Source organism: Diorhabda carinulata, chromosome 1 (assembly GCF_026250575.1).
Source record: "Diorhabda carinulata isolate Delta chromosome 1, icDioCari1.1, whole genome shotgun sequence".
Taxonomy (NCBI): Eukaryota; Metazoa; Arthropoda; class Insecta; order Coleoptera; family Chrysomelidae; genus Diorhabda; species Diorhabda carinulata.
In genome coordinates, this window is record NC_079460.1 from 18,952,386 (window position 1) to 18,979,808 (window position 27,423).

General features: G+C 32.1%; 1 protein-coding gene across 3 annotated transcripts; it reads right to left on the minus strand.

Annotated features, from left to right (window-relative positions):
* Window positions 1-2,112: 2,112 nt before the first annotated feature.
* Window positions 2,113-21,030, minus strand: LOC130897113 (oxysterol-binding protein-related protein 2). Of its 3 annotated transcripts, none has more exons than XM_057805729.1 (9): window positions 20,800-21,030; window positions 20,169-20,291; window positions 13,161-13,378; window positions 8,177-8,435; window positions 7,671-7,868; window positions 7,299-7,521; window positions 6,552-6,680; window positions 6,070-6,281; window positions 2,113-5,065 (listed from the first exon to the last, which is right to left on the minus strand). In XM_057805729.1, exons 2-9 carry the CDS (start codon window positions 20,192-20,194, stop codon window positions 4,966-4,968), a joined length of 1,365 nt encoding a protein of 454 aa, XP_057661712.1. In that variant the 5' UTR covers window positions 20,195-20,291; window positions 20,800-21,030; the 3' UTR covers window positions 2,113-4,965. The 3 variants fall into 3 exon arrangements, with proteins under 3 accessions (XP_057661712.1, XP_057661722.1, XP_057661703.1); XM_057805739.1 differs by lacking the exon at window positions 20,800-21,030 and adding an exon at window positions 20,354-20,532; XM_057805720.1 differs by lacking the exon at window positions 20,800-21,030 and adding an exon at window positions 20,349-20,487.
* Between the last annotated feature and the right edge of the window lie 6,393 nt (window positions 21,031-27,423).

A 27,423-nucleotide genomic window follows, 5' to 3' on the forward strand; every position in this document is an offset into this window, starting at 1 on the left:
TCTTTGTCTTGGAATTTTATTTTTTTGTTCTGAGTTTTTAATATTTGTCCTGGAACTTCAATTCCTTCATTTGAATGTTGGAATATACAGTCTTTGTTACCACATAATGTTCTCTTATTTTCTTTTTAAAGCTTTATTTACTTAATATTTTACCACACTTCTCAATCAAAAAATAATTTTTTTTGAAATATAGGTTAATTTACTGATAGTTCTTAATTTTAGATTAGTTTTTATGTTGAAGATAAGACTTTTAAAAATGGTTTGAAGAAGTCTTCTGTTTATTTTTGTTTTTGTAAATAATAGATAATAATCAAAGGAGCTATTTTTCAGTAACATTGTAAAATATGACATTTCATATTTTAACATAATTTTGCTTTTTATTTAAAACCGAATACAGTATGAAAAAAAACATATTACGATATACGTCCGTGAAGTTATTATTTCGGTACTCGATTAGATATTCTTGACTCGGCTCTTTCATCGCCTCGTCCATAAACATCTATCTCGTAACGTACTAAATCACGTCCCAAACTTATAACGAAAACCCAGAAACACTGGGTTCTCCAGTATCGCAGCAAGAAACTTTGGGTCGCAATGTATACGAGACCCCAAATCTATAAATACACACATACAAACAGTAAGGATTTTTTATATATAGGTGTTGGATAATTTGAAGTGAGCTAAGTAAATCTGTTAACATTAGACAAAGAGACTTTTTTGATTCTTTAATATGAATGAGTGCTGGTAGTATTGCCTATAATTCCGGAGTATATGAAGAAGAGACTAGTGTGAATTTAAATTTTAAGGATGTACCTATTGGGGGTAAAGTTGGCTGCTTCTATTCTGATGATTTGGAAGCTTCAGCAAACATCATATAGTCGTTGTGATAGTTCTGTATTTCTTCTAAAAGAGTGTTCAATGAGATTGAGTGGAATTTCCGTTTTTTTACCATATTGACATTAATTTCAGGTATAGGAATCAACCAGGGTGGAGGTGTTTGAATATGTTCTGGGAAAAAATTGGGAAATAGTTGTAGATCATTGAGTCTTTCGTAAAAAAATCTTGTTGTGGTGTATATTTTTTAGAAGTTTCTTTATAAGTTGGGTTTCTTTATTACTAGCGATTTTTTAAGCATATGAGAAACGCAGATTTTTGCACTGCAAGTGAGGCCAACTGAATCGATCCCAGAGCTTGATGTGCTAAAATTATCGTCAAATCGTGCTCTTAAAATAAAGAAATAAAGATCTTTATCTTGGAAAGTTGAATGCATTAATTGCGGGTAAACGAGAAGAGTCTTTTTGCCTGACGAACAAATGGCAAATATCGAAACCGAAGCACAACTTAAAAATATTACCGATACTTTTAAAACCAATATATTTAAATTATCTTGAAGAAACCGAAAACCTTATTCTAAAGGAAAATATTGAAGATAATTGGAAATCTACCACGTTTTCACATCAAGTTCTGACTAAAAAACACGAGTTAATTCCTATAAAAAGAGCGGCCGCGAAAGAGAAACAATTTATTTCCTCCTGCTCAATTGGTGATACTGTACGATGACGACCATGGTCATACATGTAACCGAAATGTGTTAGCGACTCTATAAGATTGCAAATGAAAAAAGGTACCCGTTACACACCATAATCCATTCGTAATTTGTAAAGAAAATATACTTTCCATAGATGGGATAAGTTCAAGAAAGAAGTAGCTGAAGCTAATTCAAGAAGCGGTAGACCAGGCTATACACGCTGTTATTGCAAAAGAAAGTGTTTCACAAATAAATGCAGTTGTAAAAGCAAGGGCCTCTTGTGTCAATAGCTTAATCTGTTGCAATATATAAGATTTGAATCACCTGTTTTATTAAGTCATTTGTCACTATTATTTTTATTTCTCATTTAGGCGTAGTACTCTTCTAGACATTGCTACCTTATTTCTGGGGTAGTACAAGAAAATATTTTGTGAAATGGAAATATATGAATATGGGACTACAAATAGAAAAAAGTATTGTGACAAGTTTGAGGACAAATTCGTCTTAGAGTTTTCTGTATAATTGATTTATGTTGTAAAATATAATTCAGTTATAGATAAGTATGAAATGTAATAAAACTCGGAATCGAATAACATAAAGTTTTATTCTCCAACAAAACATAATTATTATAATTTACAAGATATAATTTTATAATATTTGTTTTATTATATATTCCTAAACTGAGTTGTTGTTAAGAAAAACGAAATGCAATGTACTTTGTAAAACTAGGAAATAATATGTTTGCATACATACCATTTCTTAAATATTATTGCATTTGAAATCACACGAAGCACATTCCTAATCTACTGTTGCTTCAGTATACAGGAAAAGTAAAGATACATCCCAGTTCTGGGAAGGTACACCCGTATTTGAAATACAATCTCAAAATAACCACGTACCCACAATTTTTTTTGAACATAAAGTGTTTCACATTATATTCAATTATCATGAAATTCTCAATAAAAATTTTTATAGTCCCATAGGTAAGGCAATAGAATCAATATGTAAAAATTTTACATTAAAATTGTTAGATGAATATTTTCAAAACTCATTTTGTCGATATATGATTCAATTTGATTATTATAGAGATTGAATTTGCTTTACTATTAATGAAATTGGAAGAGAATATGTTTTTTCAGGAAACATAAATTGTAAAAAAATTTTAATTTACTAATTTCCAATAGTCATCAATTGAACTAAAAAAACTACAATTTCATTTTTAGTATAATTATATAAAAAATGGGGATTAAAAAACATTCATAACTGAGGCATTTCCTATAGTGTATTTCATATAAAAAGCATGGGAAACAATATAACAAAAACTTGTGTGTCCAATATATTAATATTTTGATAGGATTAATCGATCTTTATTTTATATTATTTTATATTGGTGTAAATGAGTTGACATTCAAGACACACTGGAAAAAAATTTAATATCTGATGGAAAGTTATCTACGATTTATACAACATTAAGTAACAAAAATACCTGTTTAGCCATAAGGTTTCAACAAGTTAAGTCTTCTTGCTATAAAAACAAAATATATGTGGTTCATCGTACATAAACTACAGACAGGTAAACTCAAAACCAATAATAAAAAATCAAAATAATATTTATTTTGGATTTAGATTTGATAAAGGTCTTACTTTTATTTTTATCAAAGCTAAATCACTGAGAGTAATTAATTAATAATAACAAAAATAGCAACTATATCCTTATAGTCCAGTTATTTTAGGTTTTATCTGCGGAAAAATTCCTAGTGACCTGAATTTTTGTATACACCTTCATTATGATGTTGTAATGAAGATGTGAAAAATCGACATCGATATCGTACCGGCTAAAAAGGGTACCTTTAGTTTCTCTATCAGTAACAGCTGCTGACAAAACATCGAGTGGACTCATTTCTAGATTCACGTCTTCATCATTTCCAACATTTGCTGACCCCGCGTTTAAGCTTGACTGGCCACATCAATGTCCATAAACTTTTGAACACCTCAATCCATTTTTTTGCATCGACATTTGCAGCCTCAACCTTTCGTACAATTACAAGAGATGGTGTTAAGTAGATCATCGGGTGCTGGTGATAATAAAGTTGTTATTGACTGTAGTATTTCATTTTTTAACTCACTATTCTGGATCAATTTCTCTTCTAGACAGGTTTGTGTTTCATAATATACTCGATAAATCTGCTGTTAGCTGCTGAAGATAAAGTAAAGTTAGATAAAGGAAGTTTCACAGCTGTACTTTGTTTTGTTACAGTATCTGAAATCATAGTGGAAAATGGATTATATCATTGATAATGACACCCCTATGGCAATTTTTTTGTTGAAATCTTTCTGTGTAATTGTTCTTTTCTCAAATATCTTCATGATTTTCAATTTTCCTCTCCAAAATGTGCAGAAATTGTATCACATCACGGCATATAGAAACAAAATATTTTTCTAGCAATGTGGATAATTGTTGAGGCAATCAGTCGAAAATATTTTTGTTACAGCAATGTTTCTTCCTGGATTTTTGAATATAAATGATGTAAGTTGATTAAGTATTTGTGTGCATGTATCACTCATTATGAAAATTGATTGAGAACAGAAAACAACTAAAATAACGTGTTTAACACTCCAGTTCAGATGAAAATTATTTTTTGAATGACGCAGTCCGACGAGCAGTCCCAAGTATAAAGGGACGGGTCTCGTAACATTGAAATACGGAACATCTTCTAATCCTCTACGCGGCCCATATTCGTCCAACTTTGGAATATTTCACGCACATTTGGAGCTTGGCTCCCAAGCATACCCTTGGGATGCTCGGCTTAATACAGAAGAGAGCAGTTCGACTTATAAAAAATCCAGAGTTGATCAAGAACTCGGACAGCTTATAACATATAAGAGAGTTGCTGACCTGATTCTGTTTTTGTTTTTAAACAATTGTTTACGGTACTTCTTGCAGAAGGACATATATTTATAGACTATATGATTTAGAAGAGTTTATCAGGTACCTTATATTAATTCATTAGGATAGTAACAATGATAAACATTGCTTTTTGGAAGTGCTACTTATTGTGCACAACCATTTTTTGAGTATTTATAAGTTCTTCAGAAAAATAGAGGCTAAGCTACTAACAGCACAATTAATATAGATTCGTTTCCAATTTTTCAATTGATTGTTTCAAATATCGTACAATTTTTTAATTACTTTGTCCAGTTAATGAATAACTGAGTCAAAAACACTGACGTTTCAATTTTAAATCAATAAAATTGACATGAATCACAATATCCCCGGAAGCGCTATTTCTTGTTTCTATGATAAATTACATTTTGTGCAAGTTTTTGGCACACGCATACATTAATCTATTTCTATAAGGGGACACTCCTAGTTAACATCAATTTAGGGATATTACTACAGTTACTAAAAACACACTACCTATCAGTACAAGTGCAATTTAGAATATATCTGGATCTGTGTACTGCTTTTTCCAGTAATCCCCATTGTAAATCCAATCCTCTTGTTTCGTGTAAGGATTAATACCCTGATGAAACCATCTAAAAAAAAAGAATAGGATTGAATAATATTGAAAGTTATTTCTATGAATTTGAGTGATGATCTAGAGCTGTTTTCGACTGCTTCAACTGGTTGAAGGAAGATTCTCAAACATTATATAATACCATCTCCATATAACTCATTTTAGTGATAATCTTTGTGATTAAATATCTTAATCTCATTATATAAATAATGATATCATTGTATATGTAGAATATTTAATGACATTTCATCAAATTTCCTGTAGATAATACTCGTACCTTATTACTTCCTTTGTCACTCTTAACGCTGGAGAAAACAATGAAAATCCTAAATCAACTGATAATAGATCCTTGGAAATACTAGCATATTACAAAATATATCTCAGAATAAATTTATGTTGATAATTGGATTTGGACCTCCTTGTTGAAAATGAACATACGAAGTGTGTGAGAAAAATAATTAGATTTATTTTTTTCAAACAGTATTATTCTCCTTAAATAAATCCTTTTGGGCAACTCTACACCAGCGGAGTCGTTCTTCCCAGTATTGGAAGTTTTCAGTTTATAAAGCTCAAAAATATTTACGCACACGTTCTTCGATTGTCTTTCTGTTGTGAGGAGTTCGCACCATTTCTGCACGAATTGTCTAGATGTGAAAAACGTTTGTTGAAATCTGATGTAGATAAGAGTTCTGACTCCATAAGCGCCCTAACATGGCTCCTTTAACAAAAAAAACATCTCCACTAATGGCACTATCAAAAATAATGTGTCAGCTGTACAGTATTGACGCTCCACCTGAAGTATCAATGCTTCTTACACACGCCATGTATACTTACTCCAACTATACGAAAAAATGAGTAATTTTTCAATAATTGATTAAAACTCAGAAGGAACATTTACAATTGTTTTGCGTATTGAAAATGGTGTGAAATATTATGTTTTTATGTCATTGTATATTTGGAACTAAACAATGTGAAACCGTTGACATATATTTTCATTGAAACTTACTAAAGGTAGATGCTCACCTTGGAACCCACTCGGGCGTTTTCTTATTTTTTCGAGTCTTGTTAACATCTCTTTGTTTTTCTTCCAATCTCGTTTTTTCAATAGCTGCACCATCAATATCACCTTGTTCGAGTTTTCTTATATCAGGTCTCAGTCTAGAGTCTGTCGGACACAGCTGCATACCTTTCTCAATTTCATTCAAAGACATAGCAAATTGAGTGAATTGGTAATACTAAAAAATGAAAAATAGTAATGAACCTATTAAAGTAAGTATGAGATTTATGTACAGATAGAATTATTAAGGAGGCGAAGACAGAATAAATAACAAAAGCAAGTAACAAAATTGAACCAATAACATGAAACAAAATAATAGCAAAGAGTATATCAAATCATCCCATGAAATTCATTCAAAATATTGTTGAAATTGATTTGAAAACTTGCAGTTACTTGTCATAAAGATTTTCACACGGAAACAATTTACCACAAATGATCATTTACTTACATCGCCACTTTGTACTGGCCTTGGATTAACTTTCCATATTGTTGAAGAATTTGGAATATCTATGGAATAAGCGGAATCACTTTTTGGAACAGAATTTTCACCTAAATCTGCAGTGGAATCGTCCATACTCTATAAAATAAAACTTCTACAATTTACTTCGATAAAATTTTAAGAATATCGAATTGTTTAAATAAAAAATATTCATATCGAGATTATGACAAAAGAACTCGGTTCACAGGTTGAACCGCGTTGGAATTTTGAGTCATCAATGATAAATATCCAATGAACACCATGGAGTGTATGAAATCCCCTATTCAGTTTGCCCCATATTCTATAGTGTCCAGACAAATCAACGTCTTTTCTTCAGAGCCAAAGAACACTTGTTGTCTGTCACTAATTCCGATATTACCTTCAGCCTTGCCCAACGTCGTGTCCCTACCGGATACACAATAGATTTCAATAGAACCAAAACCATCGACCCACTCCGCTCCTTCAAGTTCAGGATTATTCGAGAAGCTATCGAAATAGAGAAACGTCCAAACTCTCTGAACACAAGGGACTATTGCCAGAGATTACCCATACCCACAACTTGGAAATACCTTCTTGATCCACTTCAACAAATCATCCTGTTGGTAAATTTTTAATGATAAAACCTCATAACATGCTGCATTTAGATAAAAGTATAAAATTTTGTACCAACAGACACCACACAAACCAGTTACTTTAACAAAACATCATCATTGTTACCTCAGTAGTGGAGATTGATTTGTTGAATGAGCCAACTTTGAGACTATTAAATTTTTGTAGCATTTTTCTGGAAGTATGAGATGGAGAATCATTTGGACTTTTACTCTTCGAGTTGCTAGAAAATTTCGAAGAATTATCTCTTACATATTCTTCATAGGAATGTATGTCTGTACATTTAATAAACTCTGTCCATTTGCCATATATAAACAAAATTTTCTGCTTTCTAAAATAAACAAGAAAATATTATTAAACTACTAAATTCAAACATGAAGTGGAAATTAGAACGTACATAATATATATATATATATATATATATATATATATATATATATATATATATATATATATATATATATATATATATGTACTTACGACTTATCTGTGACAAATCCCTCAACTCTGTGTAAATCCTTACTGTTTCCTCCAGCTTGCTTAAAAGTTAAATGTGCTTTATGTCCAGATAAAAAACTGGAAATTTCCATAGTACCCACTTGCTCCATCCAAAGTTTACCTACAATAATGTTATGAACGCAACATTGTACGTTAGTCCACGTATAAGCTTCTTTAAGTCTAAAAAATTTGAAGAAAACTATATTACAACTTTTCTTGCATTAAGAATGGTTTAGGTTTCAAGCAACAAAGTTTAAATATACGGTTCTGTGATGAGAATAGATGCAATCAACAAAATCATGTATTATCAAGAATATTTAATATCATTACAGATATATGTCAATACAATAAATTATTTTAGTTTCGTTTGTTAGTGAATTTTTTGATTTACAGTACTCTCAAACTATATAATTTCGGACTTAATTTATACTGTTAATTCTGTATATTGATAAACTTTGTTGAAGATAACAAATTCTGTTGTATTATACTTAGGAAACTCCACGGTGACAACTCCTTTGGGTTGAATCTCGACGCTTTTCCCCCAAAACTTTAGTTTCGGATGGATAGACCCATGGAATATCCAGTCTCCATTTTCTGCGTGGAAAGCCGAGACTGGCGGATGATGACTCACTTGTTCACAAATTATCTTGAATTCTTTTCTCTCCAATTCGTATGTCTCCCCTAAAAGGGGGTTGAATGGTTTTCCAAGTCTTTCCCAATTTGAAGCCAAAGCACTTACTGCAAATCCTGGAGAAAGAAAAAGAGATCAGGCACATGAATTTGATCTAAGATTGTTTGATATTTAGACTGGCTATCAATTTATATCAAGAAAAAGTGGAAAATGGGAACGGATAATATTTTTTTCAATTACATAATGCTTTGAACTTTTCTCTAACAATTTGGAGGTAAAAGTATCGTAGATCCATCTGTATGACGACAATTAGTTTTCCGTTTTCGTAGCTTCGGACCCATAATCCCACCAACCATCTTCCAGCTTCATTCCTTAAGAATATGACTATCAGATTTGTTAGCATTCGGAGCGACGAAAGGGAGCGGGGAGGGGTTCGTGGCGTCCACCATTTTGTGGAGTTTTAGTCATGATGGAACAGTACTCGGGGACACATCGCGCATTTTGCGAACGAGCGTATTATCGTAACGATGATTCAGTAGTAACTCCTCAACGTCTGTATCGTGCGGAATATCGTACACGCCACGCGCCAAGTGACGATAGCATTAGGAAATGGATCAGGATGTTCGAGAATACAGGTGCGACAGTTAAAATTCAAAACTCTGATCGCCCTCATTCAATTCGCGATGAAGAAACAATTGAAGAAGTTGAGTCGTCGGTTCGTCGAAATCCATCTTTATCCATCCGAAAGCGATTTGATTTTAAAGGAAGATTTGCATTTAAAAGCCTATAAAATTCAATTGGTTCAAGAATTGAAGGATACGAACTATGCTAATCGATAAGATTCAGCGATTTAACAGCTTTGCACAGCCCAAAGGTCGTTGTTTGGGCCGCTATGTCTGCTAAAGGAATTATTGGTCCTTATTTTCATGAAGATCAACGAGGCCGTGCATCAATGTGAATAGTCACCGTTACTGCGATATGTTACGTAACGGCCATCATTTGGATAACATCATCTTTTCCAAATAATTTTCCAATTCATATGGTATCAAAAAACAATAAAAATTTTTATTGCTTATAAATATTTTTTATTTAGTTGAACTTACAAATACCCTATATCCTTTCTGGACACCTTGTACAAGAGAGTAATTTCTTATGCAAAATTTGATCGATCATTTTAAATATTATTACAGAATACTCTAAACATTTCCTAAATTTTTCATATATCTATCTAAACTAATACAAGTGTTCGGGTTTTTATTGGTCTTTTATAACCTCTACAGAAAAAAAGAAAAAGGTTTGAATTGGTCAAACGCTCTGTGTATTAAATATTAAGTACCTTTTTACCAATAAAAGTTATAAATTTTGTTTTATTTCAATTTCAAGAATCTCTTCCCGACAAATTTCACGGAAATACGATTTTAGGTTTTTCCATATAGAGGTCCAAGTTGTGTATTCTTAAAGGCCGCTTGACATAATGCAATATAATGTGCAAGAAAATGCATGCAATTTCTTGCAAGATCGAAATATTGCTTAAACAAATATTGCACGTCGCTTGACATTATGCAATTCTCTTGCATTGCATCATGGTTGCTTACTTACTAAAATTCCATAAGTAACAAACAAAATAACAACGATTCACGGAAGTCAGCTGATCTAAGACTAACATTTGATGGTTGTTAAGCTAAAAATAACTGGATTTCTCCGTAGAATTGCAGCAATAAAAATTCCACAAGACCGACAATGTTGCAAGTGCGAGATCTTGCATGAGCTGAACTTCATCTGCGCATGCTTCTGATCAAGAAATATTGCATATTGCATTGCATTGCACGTTGTATTGCATCATGCCAAGCGTCGTTAACAGTTTAATTTAGTTGTAACTTGAGAGGTGCAGTGTGCAATCTATTATTAATTCTAGTTTAATTATGGAATATTTGAAAGGGCCGCGTAAACAGTTTAACAGTTAATGAAAAAACCTTAGTATTTAATTGTTGTAAATCATTTATTCGAAAGTATTCATGACACAGTGAAATAGGTTAGTGGTACGCGTGGTGTTGGAAAATCTACGATTTACAGTGTTATAAAAGGAGAGAGTGTGGCGTTTATCTTTAGAAAAGAACTTCCGACAGTCGACAAAGTTCATGTCACGGTTCAAGATGATAAGTATACCCTGAACTGAGTCGAAGCACTCAAAAAAAATAGGTTGTTGTTAGAAAAAGCATTCCAGAAAGTCTATTTGAATAGAAATAAACAATATTGTATTAATATATTTTATTTAGATGAAACCTAGATCAATGAGGGACATACATAAAATAAATTTTAGCAAAATGAAGCTGTTACAAGTCAAAATATGCCGCCCTATTAGCGTATTTTGTCGAAATTTGATTAATGAGGCGAGATATGAGGTAAATTTGTAGTCTATTCGGATAGAAAAGTACCTATTAATATATTCTGTCGTTTTTGCGGCAAGCGGCTTATTCTTTATTATTACCTATTTATTATCTTTTTTACGCCGCCCGATTCGCCTAAACGCTCAACGCACTATTTTGGTATTGTTGTAATAATAAGAAAACAGTATTTCGGTGAAATGCCGCTATAAAAGAAAGGCATTTACGTCTAAATATTTTTTGCATGATGGGGTTCTGTTTTTTTTTATTTTTAAAAACATTTTGCTGTTTACCGCCCCGTGTGTTAGTGCCGCCTGGGTGCCATGCACCTCTTGCACCCCCGGCACGGTTCGGCCCTGCAAATAATTTATTTACTGGTTCAAATGCTCTAACAGGTCAGAGGCGCAAACTGATAATAATACACGTCGGCAGTTGAAACGGTTTTGTTAAAGGTGGTTTATTAACCCTTAAATCTACTCGTTCCAGTGACTACCATGAGGACTTGAATCCTAATATTTTTAAAGAATGGCTTGAACAAATGATAGATCTTCTTGCTGAAAACGGTATAATAGTAATGGATAATACATGTTATCACTCGCCCAAAACCAAATGGTTAAAAAAAGATTTACAGAATTGGCTAAATTCAATCCCGGCTTGCGAGCAGGGAACTGTATTCTTTGAATTTCCCAATAGAAAATGATTTTTTTGCTGATATCTTTTTGGCAACACTGTTTATGACAGATCACGCGTGAATCGTGTCTTGTGTCATTGTCAAACTTATTCAGTTTCGTTTATAATTTAATCATAAATCGACTTACGAACGAACGACGCTTGCAAATTATTGAATTTTACTAACAAAATTCATGCTCGGTTAAGAGAGTACTGAAGGAACTATTCGGAAGTTTGTAACTAAATTTCGAACCCAGTTTACACTATTGGACATTAAACCACTAACACGCAATCGTTCAGTGAGGACCGAAGAAAAAATTGCATCAGTAATACTGTATCCGCCAGTGTTACTGATAACCGTGAAATGTCGATTCGCCGCCGTTCGCAGCAGGCATCTGTTACTCCACTTCGTGGAAAATTTTGCAAAAGGATTTGGGTGTAAGGCCTTATAAGATACGGCTGGTGCAAGAATTGAAGCCACACGTCTAACATTTGGTGAATAGGCGCTGGCAAAGTTGTAGGAAGATCCATTTTTTTATCGAAAAATTGTGTTCAGCGACGAAGCTCATTTCTGGTTGAATGGATACGTCAACAAGCAAAATTGCCGCATCTGGAGTGAAAACAAGCCAGAAGCATTGAAAGAGCTACCAATGCATTCCGAAAAAATCACTGTTTGGTATGGATTATGGGTCGGTGGCATCATCGGGCCGTACTTCTTCAAAAACGACGATTGCCGGAACGTTACTGTAAATTCATCTCAATCGTTTGATTTAACGCCTTTGCACTATTTCTTGTGGGGCCATGTTAAGGCTAATGTCTAAAGGTCAACAATATGAAGCCTGAAAACTGGAAAAAGGTAGTAAATCATATGATTAGAAAAAAGGTGAAAACATGGAAGTTAGACAATATTACAAATGAGCTGATCGAGCCACTCATTTTAAATATTGGTTGAGATATTTCAGCTGATTCCGATTATAATTTTTAAGAAGTAGCTCTACTGATACTGATCATTTTATTACTCTCTCATTCATAAAAGTAGACTATAGAAAAAGGATCAAAACACGCCTTTGATATATTACGGCTATACCCAATTTTCATTATTATCTAATCATCTATTGTTGATATAATAAGCATTTGTTCATAAGAAATTGATGAATTCATTAAAATATATTTCGATAAACAGTTATTCGGCTTTAGCTTAGGATTTACGTAGCCTTTTCCATTCCCTCACTACCCCATTTAATTAGTGGATGTAATGCCTACATCATTAATCTTCTTTTTTCAAATACGAGTCGTTATAGAATGATATTTCAAATAAAAACGTTGAATATCTAACGAGCTTGGGACACGAATATACTAAATCCAGTACGAAATCTTGTTATCTGAACTAACTTCTATTCTTCCAATTTATCGTATCATATATATTCATACTACAACCATGTTTTATCCTGTTATTGTTATTGCGTGATGAAGAATCGTAAACAAACACCGACGGTTCGATAATCGATTTATAATAGAATGTTGAGCAAAAAGGAAGCAACATTAGTTTGAGTCACAGTTTAAAGGGTTTCTAAAATCTGATTAAAAACAAATATGCGTAAGAAATATTCTAAAACAATTTAATGTTCACTTGGAATGTTATTTTATTACTATTTGTCATCAAGATGAATATTATATGGAGAAACCTAATATCTACCCCACTCATTTTCTAATTCAACTTTATACTTGGAAAATCCTACAGAAATATTTAAATTGAAAAATGTTTCTTTGACAGCTCGTAATACTCACCTATGACATATTGCATTCTTAGAACAGGATCGTCTTGCTCTGAAGCCAATCTCAAGAGATGTGCATATTCCATGTATTCAGCCATGCGTTGTAAAAAACTTAAAGGTTCGTTGAATACAACAGGCATTGTTATCTTACTCAATTCTTTACCTATGCAATTTTTCAAAACTGACCAGATGTTGTAATCATTGTGATACATAGGAACCGGTAAGACATGTCTAAAAATACATTATTATTATGTCATTAACAATTAGTGTAGGTACCAAAAATTCTAAATATTAAGATTCTAAAAAAAATTCTAATTCTAAATATTAAGTTCACCAAAATGGTTCTTCACTACATGTAAATGTTCATTTTACTACAATATACGAGTATATATTGAAAAATTCTTAGCCTACTATAGAACCAAATAAAATTTCAATGTCAAAATATTTTATTACTCAACATATTCTCCTCTTTATTGGATACATTTATTACAGCGAAACTGCAACGTCTCTAAACCTTTAAACAAAATATGTTTCTTCTTGCTCTGCAAACCAGACCTCCACAGCTCTTATTACCTCCTCGTTGGAAGAAAATTTACGACCTTTTAAACTTTTTTCAGTTGAGGGAAGAGATGATAGTCGGACGGAGCCAAATCTAGTGAATAAGGGGGGTGTTCTAGTAATTCAAATCCTAAATCACGAATTTTTTGCATCGCAACATGAGATTTGTGTGTAGGGGCGTTGTTCTAGGAAAACAAAACACTTTTGGATAGTTTTCCGCGTCTTTTCTCTATAATTTTTTCCCGTAGAGTGGTCAGTAATGTCGAATAGTAATATCCAGTTATTGTTCTACCCTTATCCAAAAAATCAATCATGATTACTCAATTTTAATCCCAAAAAACTGAAGCAAGAACTTTTCCAGCAGATTTTTGAAACGAAATTTCTTAGGTCTTGGAGAACCAGAGTGTCGCCATTCCATCGATTGTTGCTTAGTTCTAGATCGTAGAAATGTATTCAAGTCTCATCTATAGTAACATCGTTTTCAAATCGAGCACAGATCGAACGCGATGCTTCTACCCTTACACGCTTTTGGTCAACAATCAAACATTTGGGGGTCCATTTTGCAGAAATTTTTCTCAAGTCCAAATTAATGTGAACTATATGGTGAACGCGTTCGTATATCAGTGTTTCAGATATCGTTTTAGCCCAATTCGACGGTCTGATAAAATCATGTCATGAACTGCGATATTTTCGGGGACTGACATAGAAACTGGTCTTCCAGATTGGAAGGATGGAAAATTTACCTCTTTTGAAGCTTGCAGTTCAATTTTTCACGATCGCATACGATAAGGACATTGATCAGGGTATTAAGCGTATCTTCGTAAATCTGCTCACCTCTTAACCTTTTTAAAAACTTAAATGACATTCAATATTAATCTATGAAATATTTTAACTTTGAAAAAAATTGCATGGAATCTCTTGCACGTTGTCTTGTACCATGTCAAGCTACCTTTACCGGTTTACTACTATGCAATATCATATACCTTCTAAAATTTTTTCTCGGGTATTTAAAATATATTTGAAACAATCTTCAATTGATAAAAATGATGAAAATTTAATTTAATCATTGTATCAATGAAAGAAAAGTATAAACCAAATTCTTGCAAAAAATAACTTTACTGCTAGCAACTCTTATTGGTAATCTATATCGCAAAGAAATAAACTATTTTGAATTGCTGGATTGGAATTCTTGTATTGGAAATTTTCCTAGTTGATTCATATTATCAGATACTGATCGTACTTAGCTCCAAGAAATACTAGTTATTTCAAGTGCAAGAATTCATATAATAAAGGGCAAGCAGCGAAGTTTTCAACCAAAAATCTGAAAAACATTTTACTGAACGCTAAGAGCTGGAACGTTATGTGTCGGATTGTGTGAATCTGCAACCTGTATATTAGTTCATTAGAAAACGTACTAACCTGTATATTTCGGCCCCAATACAAAATTCAAAAATATGCAAAGCCATTATTATTTATTTATCAACTAATTTAACTAAATTCTCGAAGGTTCTACACAACTTTTTCAGCAGTTCACGAGAATTATAGTTTAAGGTATCAAAAACACTTTGTGATATTGTTTCAATGAATTAAAATCAAATCTTCGTAATACCGTTAGCAGGGAAAAAAGTTTCCACCTAACATTTTTATTTTTCAACATAGTCTCCTTTTAAATCTATTCATTTAGTCCAGCGAAGCTTTAACCTTTTAACCCTTCCAAATAACATTAGTTAGCGCCATTCTTCTCAAAATAGGCATTTACATATGGGTGGTCAACCAATTTTTACTTCAAACGCGGTCGTTTACTTGCAAGTTCTCCCTTTACCATATCAATGATGCATAACACCTCCAACAAATGGTCGCAATCACTTTTCTGGACGATAAAACCTATTTTGCCATTTTAGCATCAGGCTCGCCATTCGAAATCCACTGTCTCGACTGTTTTTTTGTTTCAGAAGTGTAATAATGGTGAAGTCAGGTTTCATCTTCATTTATAAATAGACCGAATAAATTCGACTCATTTGAATTAAATCTTGTCAATAACGCCTGAGAAATAATTATTCGAATGCGCTTTTGGTCCAAGTTAGGAAACGCGACACCGAATGTACACATAGCTTGAGCATGCATAATTCTTCAGTCAGTATATTGCAAATTCGTTCTTTTGATATACCGATAGCCTCTTCTATCCCCCTAAACTTAATCCAATGGACGTCCAATAGCGTTTGGTGAACTTTTTCGATTATATAACTGGTTATTGTAGTATTTGGCCGTCTCGAATGCTCATAGTCAGTCAAGCTACTACAGTCACTTTTAAATTCAGCTTTTTCAACTTAATGCCGACATATTTATTAGTTGTTCTTTTCTTTGGAAAATTGAGGTAAGTCTATTTTGCTTGATGTTTTATATAATTATTGCCAAATTTTAATTGATTATTTTTGTTAGCCTGAGTTACCTTTTTAAAAATTTGGATAACTCATTTCATATTTAGTATTTGGATAATTCATATTTACGATATTGCATCTTGACAAAACGACCATGTGTTTTGTATTTTTTAAATTGGGGTGGGCCTGACTTTTCCACATCCAATGAAGCAAATGTCCGCAAATGAACATTTGAGGAAAATTGATCCCAAAATTTTTGTTGTATATTCTGGACCCTGAGGGGGCAGCATTTGGTACATGAATAGTTACCCAAATCAACATCTCATTTCAATGACTATAAAATTATCGACATTGAAACAATTAGCTCGAAAACAACATCTGCGGATGTTTACCTCCATCCCTAGTTTGCAAATTTTTTATGATATCTCCAACGCTGCAAATAAGTAGCTCTTTTCATAATTCCCTTTCAGATCTACACAAAGCATCAATAGTTTTATTAGAAAATAGAATTTTTATCTCTTATTATCTATTCCTTCTCTGTGTTTCTTAATACATAGAAAAACAAAACAGATCTTAATCAAATTTTCAATCCCGTTTGCAATCAAAAATATAGTGAGCAATTGAAAAAAAAAGCAAGCTCACTGGCTAAGTATATGGTTGAATTCAAGTTCCGTAACTTCTTGCTCACAAATAATATTCAACAGCATAAAAAATTTCAGTTGTAAACCAAGTAATCATAGGTTTCAGATACTTTTAGCTATCAACTAATATGAATAACTTATTTTTATTCAAGTCTTCGATAGAAAGCTTTTCAACAACTTGAATAGTATTATTGATTGATAGCTAATAGTACCTGTAGACACTTAGTTATCTGAAATTACTCTGAGTAAATTTTTTGTTGATTCAATGATAAATTCCAGTTAAACCTAACATTAGTCATACGAAAATTGACATTGAAATTATAATTGTACCGATTATTGATTTATGGCGTGGGTATCAATAGACTGATGCTAATAATAACACATAATAATCGAAATACCTTACATATTATCCTTCAACGTAGAAACTGAATAGAGACTACAACCAACTGTTGAATCGAATGTTTTACTGTATTTTATAATAGAATATATAAAAGCTCGAGGAAACATCCAAGCCCGAAGATTAAACTTTAAATTTGAGTATCACACAGCTCATAAAAGATTTTGGTGGCAGCGATTTCTCAAATTTCAAATAGCCTTCATAATTTGTCTCGCAGAAGGAATCGAAAGTAGTCGAAGGCGAAGATTTTATACTGTTTGATATAGATTTTCCATAATTTTAATGCCTGATGGAAAACCTCTGTCCCTACAAAGTTTTCTGGAAAGCGATGTGACTATGAAGTAGTGAACCTCATGCTACAACTAATAATATTAAACTTAGATAGCATAGTTTTCAATAGTTATGCGTGATTTTCTGATATACGATTTCCAAGAAAATTTTATACTGATTGAATAAATGAATAACGAAGGTTAGTTAATATTTCTTTCGAATACTGTATAGGTCTTACTGCAGAATCTAGATTGCGGAGTATATCCGTTTATTTAATACTCTCCTTTGTTCAATTAGCATCTACTGCTTTTCCAAATAAATGCCAGTATATACAAGTGAAATATTTTTTCTGTTTTTCTCCAAAGTATAACATAAATAACGATGAGATGCTTAATATAGCTACATATACTTATGGATGTTTTGAGTTCAGCGTTTTGATAGTATAGAAAAACTTCATTTACATAAACTCGATTGACTGATATTTAAATTAGTGCGGATAAAGCAGGTTTAGGACGGAGAAAATATGAAGAAAAATAAAAAAAAAATACTTCAATATAAAACGTAAAACGTAATATAGAAGCTGATATGTGGGAATTATTAAGATGCATAATTTCAATGGTACAAATTTTTAAAAAAACCTTATTGGTATTATTATCAAATTTCCCTATAATCAAATGATTTTACTGAGCACACTACGAGGATGGTACCAGAAGTACCTAGGCTGACCTACAGATGGTGGTAGTTGCTTGACGAATACAACTGTATTCGTTTCAAGTTTGAAGACGTTTGAAGAAGAAAATTGGTTATCGTTATGTGATACGTTAGCCCAACCAATATAGAAGCTGCACTAGATTCTACTATGGGTAAGACTGCTCCTTCGTTATCAACAGTAAAATATGGAATAGCAAAGTTTAAACGAGGCCATACGACCTGCCAAGACCAGCATCGTAGTGGTCTACCAAATGAAGTGACGACTTCAGAAATGTTGAAGAAAATCCACAAAGCGGTACTGGATGATCATTGACTGAAAGTGCACTAGTTATCAGACATTGTAGCCATTTCAAACAGCATATTAACTGAAAATTTGAACAAGAGAAAGCTGTGCGTTCGCTCACACAAACAGCGTCGTGAAGATGTTTCCCTCGATTGCTTAGCAATGTTTCACTGAATACAAGCAGAAACTCATTTGAATAAGAAGAAAGTGTTGTTTCATCAAAACAATGCAAAATCTCACCCATCCGTTATTTGCAATAGCCAAAATTGATTAAATGAATTTTGAATTGCTACCTCATGCATCGTATTCGCCAGATATAGCCCCCCTCCACCTTTTCACCCAGTGGTGAAATATTTTCCAAGAATGAAGAGGTAATGTCGGCAGTTATTGGCTATTTTGAGGAGCTTAACTATTCTTATTATAAAAAGGGTATCGAAGTTATTGAGCGTCGCTTACGTTGAAAAATAAATATATTTTTTCCAACATTTTGGTGTTTTCTTTATTGCGCCAGGAACTTTTAGGACCATCCTCGTACACCATCACTCACAATAACACTACCTTCAAAGTTTGTAGGTAAATAATGGATATTTACTATTTTTAGATACTTTAGATAGCCAGTCTCCATTTCTTGGTACATTTTCAATTCATGTTCCACTTAACATCGAAAAGTATTATAGGGAAAAGACTTTTATTGAGGATATGGCTGTACTTGAGGGTTATAATGAGAGAATTGTAAATAAGTTAATTAACTGTCATAGGTATAAGAGTTTTCCCTGTGAAACCACCTTTTTCCAAAATCAAAATGAAAACAGGAGCAATTTGCTCTGGGACCTTTCAATCCTGTTTTTACAATTTTTTATTACATTAAAATGCTTATTGGATAATCCCAAGCATAAAATACCAAATTTAGCAGACTAATTACGTTAATTTCTAGTATAATATTTAAAATATAGACGGACCGGAAAATCAGGTTTTGCCTACCACGCTTTTAGTTATAATAATGACATGAATACTATTAATGTAAAATTGTTAAAAAATGTTAACAAACAATAAATTGTTGGATACATCGAAAGCATTGAGATTGTTAATTGTAAAAATAGTTTAAATGGAGACAAGGGGCCTATTCCTTATAGCTCAGTCTCTAATTAATTAAATTTCCCGTCGTAGAGGTTTTTCCCGCTGGAGAGAATACTAAAAGAAAAATAAAAGTGAAGCCTATCCAAATGTAAATACAAAAGAATTCTCTCCCTTATTTAAACATATTGCAGTTTCATACAATTCACTCCAATCCAGCTCTGGATACGTTATTCTTACAAGGAAGTCATAGTCCTTGTTTTAAGATTAGTTACTAACGAACCAATATATTCAGAAAATAATAATCAAAATAACTATTGATATATTTTTCAGTCATACAACAAAACAAATTAAAAAATATATATAAATTAGCAAATCACAATCAATACTGATACTAAATAAATATTAATGTGCATAATTGATTATTTTGAACATACTTTATAAAGCTGATAACCATATATAACCTATAACACTGTAATCAAGTATTGACATATGTAAATAATATAAACTAATTGAACCATAATTTGAGAGTATTTCTAAAACATAGATGTTTTTATTCAGCAAAGTTATAGAAGAATATTGCTAAATGCTATGAAGTATTACAGGCATCCGAGACTCTATCAATTATTGAATTATATTAAACTAATAGATTCGTGAATTTATATTGAATAATTTTTTAATAATCTTAATAATCATGAAAAAAATTTACCTGTATTCCTTCTCTTCTATTTCCATTCTGTTGGTAACAAACCCTGTAAATTTGGAACAAGAATAAAATCATTTGCCTCTAATCCTTATTTTACCATCTACATGTGGTCTAGTCTACAAGGCACTGAAAAACAAACCGTTACTATAGAAGTATCGATTAACAAATTGCATCGAATGCCACCATACAGAAACTCAGATTTTAATCTCGCGGTAACTTTTTGATGCCATACATCGATCTACCCTAATTTTATTGAGAATGTATGGAAAACCCAATGTTTTCGTCTCCGAATACTGGGAAATGGTTGGGAAAGCAGAAACAGGTTTCAAGGAGATTCTCACAAGGACTTCCAATCGCGCATGCTCTCATAGAAATGATTTTTGTTATGCAGTTTATAAAATGTTACCGAGTCAAGTCCGTCTGTTCTGTCGAAAATTCAATTATAGCCTTTTAAATATTCAAATAATTTTCACATGAACAACTTTTATGAAAATAGTGAATAGCTTTAAGCGAATAAATTTATATTATAATTTGTTGTAATTATATCAGCATATCAATGAATACGAATATTTTACTTTGAATGAATTCAAAATCTCTGGAATAGATTCAATAGCTAGGATCTTTTTATATATACCTGTTAATAATAACGCACATTTTTCGTAAGAATGTAATCGACAATTTGAGGAAAAATTATGTTTTACATAACACTGTATCTTGATACTAAGTAGAATTCCGATAACAACTGTTATTATATCAGTTGATATAAAGAAAACTTCCGCTGGGGAATTGATTTATTCAATACATTAGATAAAGAGTTAATTGATTCAAAGATAATTTTCAATTCAAAAGTATATCATTTAATAATTATACAACCATTTGAGAACAAATTTCACTTCGGTGGACAAACACACGTAACTGATTATACAAATAAAGGATATATTAAACAAATATCCACATTTTATATAGATCTTTCATAAATAGGTACACAAAAGGGGAACTTTTAAACGAATCGATAAGAAAAAAATTATTTCAAAACTATTCGTTACATTTTGCACCTATTATTAAAAAAACTCAAATTTTTAGTTTTTTTTTTTAATAACCCTAATTATTGATCTACAAATTTCTATTGCGAATACGGCGAAAGTAATTTCATTCAATCCTTGCATTTTTTAGTTGCAACTTTTTTATATATTTCAATGATATTTTTAAGAAAGGGATTATTGCGGTAATTAATTATTATTATCTCCACCTCCCAAAACCTTCAAATGTATGCTAAAGTTAACTATGGAAATTCCAAAAATGTTAGAAATTTTGTGAAATTGGTAATTTTATAAAATATTTCATGTTAAATGTTGGTATCATTCGATAAACTGATGTAAAAGTGATGGCCTAAAATTAAAACCATGCTGTATGAACATAAAAGTTTTCCACACGGTTTGTGTCTGTCGCATAGGTTAACAACGTAAATCCCTGGATAAAAAACACATACCAAAGAAGCAAAAAGTATTTAACGATGTGTAATATTCTATTTATACGGGACAATGTTGGAAAAATAATAAATTTCTTTTCAGCGAGCACTGTTAAAGTGCTCAAGCAAACATTCTGTAAACATCAATAAAAATGATAATTACACGTCATGCTAAAGATATGTTTGGTATCATTTCAATTCTTCGTAATTTTATTACCACTATATGTTTTTGTACAAATATATTTATTAAAAAAATAATGAAATCATTTTGCCTAATCTCTGTCTGCTTGCAACTGAATGTTTTAGTCATAAACCATAAGCGTAGTCTTTTCTTATGACCAAATAACATAACTAGGTATTTTTATGAACAATGGCAAATTATTCAATTGATTAGCTAAACGGAAAAAAGTTTAAAAATTAAGATACCTGCAGCAAAAACAAAATGCATGACCACCTCAAAAACACCTATCAGATGCAAACTGGTTGTAGATGATGAAATTATACAACGAAAGATGAAATTTAAATATCTAGGCATAGAAAAATATCAGGATACGGTGATATCGAAGCGGAGGTAAGAAACCATGCGGCAAAAGCAGCACGAAACTCAGCTTACCTGAACGATACAATATTCTGAAACAAATATATCGGAATCGAGCCCAAATCCCGAATCTACAAGGCTGTCATCAGGCCTATATTAACATACACAGCGGAAACCAGACCAGACACATCGAACACAAAGAAAATATTAGAAACCACCGAAATGGAAATAGTGCACAGGATCGCTAGAAAAACACTTTTCGGCAGGGAGAGAAGCGAGAACATTAGAAGAACATGAAGATTGACAACGTAAACGAATGGATACTGGGAAAAAATAGAGAGTGAAACAAACACAGATCACAGCTACGATGACTTTGAAAATTTAGTATGTTGTACAGTTTTTGATGCTGAACAAGAGGGATTAGGTTAGGTTGGATTTTTCGTATTCAGAAAGAGTAAATGCACTTTTTAACGAAATGTCGGCAATGTATCCTCTAAACATTAAAAAAGTGATAATTGAACATGCTTTTTTTATTATGTCTGAACCTTACTCTTCAATAATTATAAACAAATATTCTTGTTCAGCATAAAAAACAGTACAACATACTAAATTTTCAAGTCGGAGCTATGAGAATTGAACGATACAATTACCAAAATATATAATAACAATGAAGATGTAACAAAATTTGTGTGAAGTGCCACTTCTTGGAATTCATGTACGTTTTATTGATATGGCAGTTTCGAAATTCCGGTTGCTAATAACGACCCTCTTTACGGAGACCAAGCTTTGGTTTTCTAGAAAGTTGTGCGATCGAATTCAATTATAGTTACTCAGTCCTCACTGTGTTGATTGTCCATTGGTGGAAAAGGGACAAAATTTTTTTGTCTTTCTTATATTGTGAACAATGCATTTTGACAATTACCAAAAATGTATCGATTGCCCTTGACAACGGATTGTAAGTCAACTTATAACCATTAAATTTTAAATCAACTTACCACTGAGTTTTTTTTGTCTGTCTGGGACTGGGCACTTACGTAGCTCGCCCATCTTTTTTATTCTGAATATTTATTATTTTGAATCGAGAATAATCAGACAATTTGGCAAGTGTATAAACTTCAAATTAAATCTGATTGCCCAAGTAGAACAAATTTGATTACAAACATAAAGGTGGGACTAATAAAATCATTATATGTATTTCAAATTCTAGTGCGTAATGTTGAAAAAATTAGGCAATACACGAACTTAACACTAAAATTTAACATTAATAAGCGGAAATGCCGAAAATTATAAAAACCACAAACCTCAATAACCTGTCATGTACGCTACGTTGAGAATTAATAGTAGTCAGCCAGAATAAATACTTTTTTAAATTTAAAAAACTATAGACAAATGAAACATCCTGTCAGCCGATCGCATTTATCCACTGGTCTACCTGGGTAGAAAGGATCATATCATATGATTCCAATCCGATAATCCCGGTCAGTTTCCGACCAGATTGTATACAGAATCTCAAAAGATAATGTTGATGAGAAACTTTTCAATTAATATTTCAAAAAGTGGAAAAATTTGTTTTAATATATAGGATAACTTTGATAATAATAATATATATAATGGAGGTCATATTTCTTAAGTGCATTTTCCAATTTGACTATAAAAACAGGAAAGATTCCATATTTATTGTTAGCTACGAATAAAGAAGTTTATGATATAGAATGAATAAATAAGAATTTGTCTAAATGATAATAATTGGAATTGGAAAAAAAAGTTTCAGAATAACAATGAACTATCTTATTTTAAGAATATTCCATCTTATAAAAATATTACTATTCCCTACAATAACGTAATTATGTAAGTTAGATTTTTTGTTTTCAAAAATTTTCAAATGAATTCCGTGGTTCCTAATTACACTTCAAATCCTCTAAAAACTTTTAATTAGTAGATTGTTCAATTGAAATCGTTAAACTTTAGCAAAAATAGGACGATAAAAATATCTGTTGTAGCTAGATTGTATGAGCTGTTCTTACTACATAATTGGAATGAGTCAACCATTTGATTGCTATGGAATTGTGGTAATGAAACACTAAAGTGAGCTCAGTATATATTCCCTAATGATGAATATATATATATATATATATATATATATATATATATATATATATATATATATATATATATATATATATTGCGTACGAGCGTATTATAGTAACGGTGATTCAGTGACTGCTCAACGACTGTATCGTGCCGAATATCGTACACGCCACGCGCCAAGTGACGATAGCATTAGGAAATGGATCAGGATGTTCGAGAATACAGGTGCGACAGTTAAAATTCAACACTCTGATCGCCCTCGTTCGTCCATCTTTATCCATCCGGAAGCGATTTGATTTTAAAGGAAGATTTGCATTTAAAAGCCTATAAAATTCAATTGGTTCAAGAACTATGCTAATCGACTGAATTTTGCGAACGATAAGATGTAGCGATTTAACAACTTTGCACAGCCCAAAGGTCGTTTTTTGAGCCGCTATGTCTGCTAAAGGAATTATTGGTCCTTATTTCATGAATATCAACGAGGCCGAGCAATCAATGTGAATAGTCAGCGATATGTTACGAAATTTATGATCCCAGAGCTGCAGGAGTTTGCAGGTTGCAGCTCAAGAACGTGGTTCCAGCAAGATGGGGCCACTTGCCATACCTCGAATGACTCTATGGAAGTTGTGAATGAATTATTCCCTAATAAATTTATTCGCGAAGGGGTAACATCAACTGGCCTCCCAGAAGCCCCGATATTAGCCCGGTTGACTATTTTGTATGGGGATACCTTAGAAGTGCGGTTTATCAAAATAATCCAAAGAAGCTAACCCAATTTAAGGAAAACATCAGGTCAGAAATGGCAGCAATATCAAGAGCTTTGTGTCGACGTGTTATCGCCAATATTCGTTCCCGTTTAGAAGAGTGCCAGCAACGTAACGGCCATCATTTGGATAACATCATATTTTCCAAATAATTTTCCAATTCATATGGTATCAAAAAACAATAAAAGTTTTTATTACTTATAAATATTTACTTGAACTTACAAATACCCTTTCTGGACACTTTGTATATTTGTCACTTGTAATATAAAAAATTATTTGTTTTTCAATTTATCATCCCCTAAAATGTTGAGTAGTTATTATATTGGAATATCTATTACATTTTTTAATTCACCCTGTGTTTATTAAAAAGAAGGTTCCACGTTGTTTTATATGTATATAATCCTTACATGGTGATTGTTTGCAATAAATTTCGACTAATTACATTAATATTTGATTGATAATGATAGAAACTTTTGAAACCCTAAAATGTTTTCCTATGTAATTTCCAAGAAAACTGAATATTCTTTGATAAACTGTATAGTAGTGATATTGTGAGCTAAATGAATAGAGGATGGTGCTAATGACATTTAACGTTAAAAACGTTAAGAAATCCCAAATCTAATTTATAATAAATCATTTTTCCAGACAGCCCGATCTATTTTGATGATAAAAAGTAACTGAATCGTTCATTAGTTATTAAATACCCTTCACGGTACTGAAAATAATCTATGACTGCATTTTCGATTACAGTGTATCTTTTATTATGTAATGTTGTCAAGGGCAGTGGATCAAGATCAACAAATGTTGAGAAGCGTAGCAATTATTTATCAAACGATCTCATTTTTCCTATTCACGGTCAATATTTGTTTACATGTAGTTGGTTTAATACTTACCTACCTTTTGATCATCGTTATTTATTGCGTCTTCCATTTTTATATACTTAACCGATGTGGTACCGAAATGATTTATCATTTTGTTTGAATTTGGGTAATGGGGACTCATTCAATCAGACGTTAAATTGATATAGAGACCATCCCAGTCCCTAGAAAATACGATGAAACAAACAACGAATGGGATCACTGGGTCAATCGGTTGAAACCAAGGTATTTCTCGCAACTTTTAAGATTAGAACAACAAAAAAGAAGCATTTTAAATCGTCAAGACCAAAAAAGCCACGTCAAAATCGTAGCAAAGTGAAGATAGTTGTTGTATTATGTACCACGAATATGCTCCGAGATACCACTGGATCATTTAAAAAAACTACGTGAAGCTACGCAGAAGACTGAATGACGCGGCCACAACTTTGGACAAGAGGTTATTGGCTGTTTTATAATGATAATTGAATGGGGTTAATATTTAACAAAGCACCAAGTTTTACTGGTTTTGCCGCCATCGTACAGTCCTGACGTATCTCGCTGTGATTTTTCAATTTTTTTCTAAATTAGAATGCACCTAAAAGGACGCCAAATCGACGAGAGATGGTTGAACCTGGTGCGACGAATATACTGAAGAAATTACTATATTTAAAAGATCTATATTTTTGGTTAGGTTGTACTGGGTGGGCAGCTAAGAATGGCCGTCGGTCATATCTCACGAACAGGTTATATTACAGCTTCAGGGAAACAATTATAACAAAAATGGAAATTATTTTCAGAATTTCAGGTCCAGTACTAGGCATATTTGAAAATAAGGAATTAGAAATACTTTTAATTCCATATTTTGATTAATTTTTTAAAATTCACGCAATTAAGTTACACTTTATAAGATGTTAGATCTTTCGCATCCAAAGGTTATTAGTTTGAACCAGTAATACATATTATGGCAATTTACTCTACCTATTACTATGAAACGTAGCCTCACCTGTCCACAAAATTTGTGTTCCAGGACAGTCGTTAATCCTATTTAACAGCCAATTGCAATAATTCAGCTATCTAGCAGCAATAATAAGATTATTATGAGAAACATTTATATTACTGCAGGTAGGCCATCCAGAATAAATTTTCAATTTCCGTTTGGGCGAACCAGTCTGGTAGACGTTTGAACAAAAATTTTCGCCGTTCACACATTTCATAAAATATCTCGAGACGGAAAAAAGATGTCGACATACAGTTTTCTCTATTTTAATGTTAATTTAGTTATCTAAATACCTACTTAAACTTTTTGCTTTTAAATTTGTTAAGAGAAGTCACGATATCTAAAATATATGAAACAACGCCCTCTAATTAAATTATTTAGAATGCATACATCTTGTATTGCTGGATAAAATCTCTTCAAATAACTTAAACTTTATAAAAATCGGCTAAACAGAACCGGAAGTTTTCATAATAAAGTTCCCACTCTCCCCCAACTTTTATTTGAAGAGATATGCTGAACCTTATGGAACAAAAAATACTCTAAATT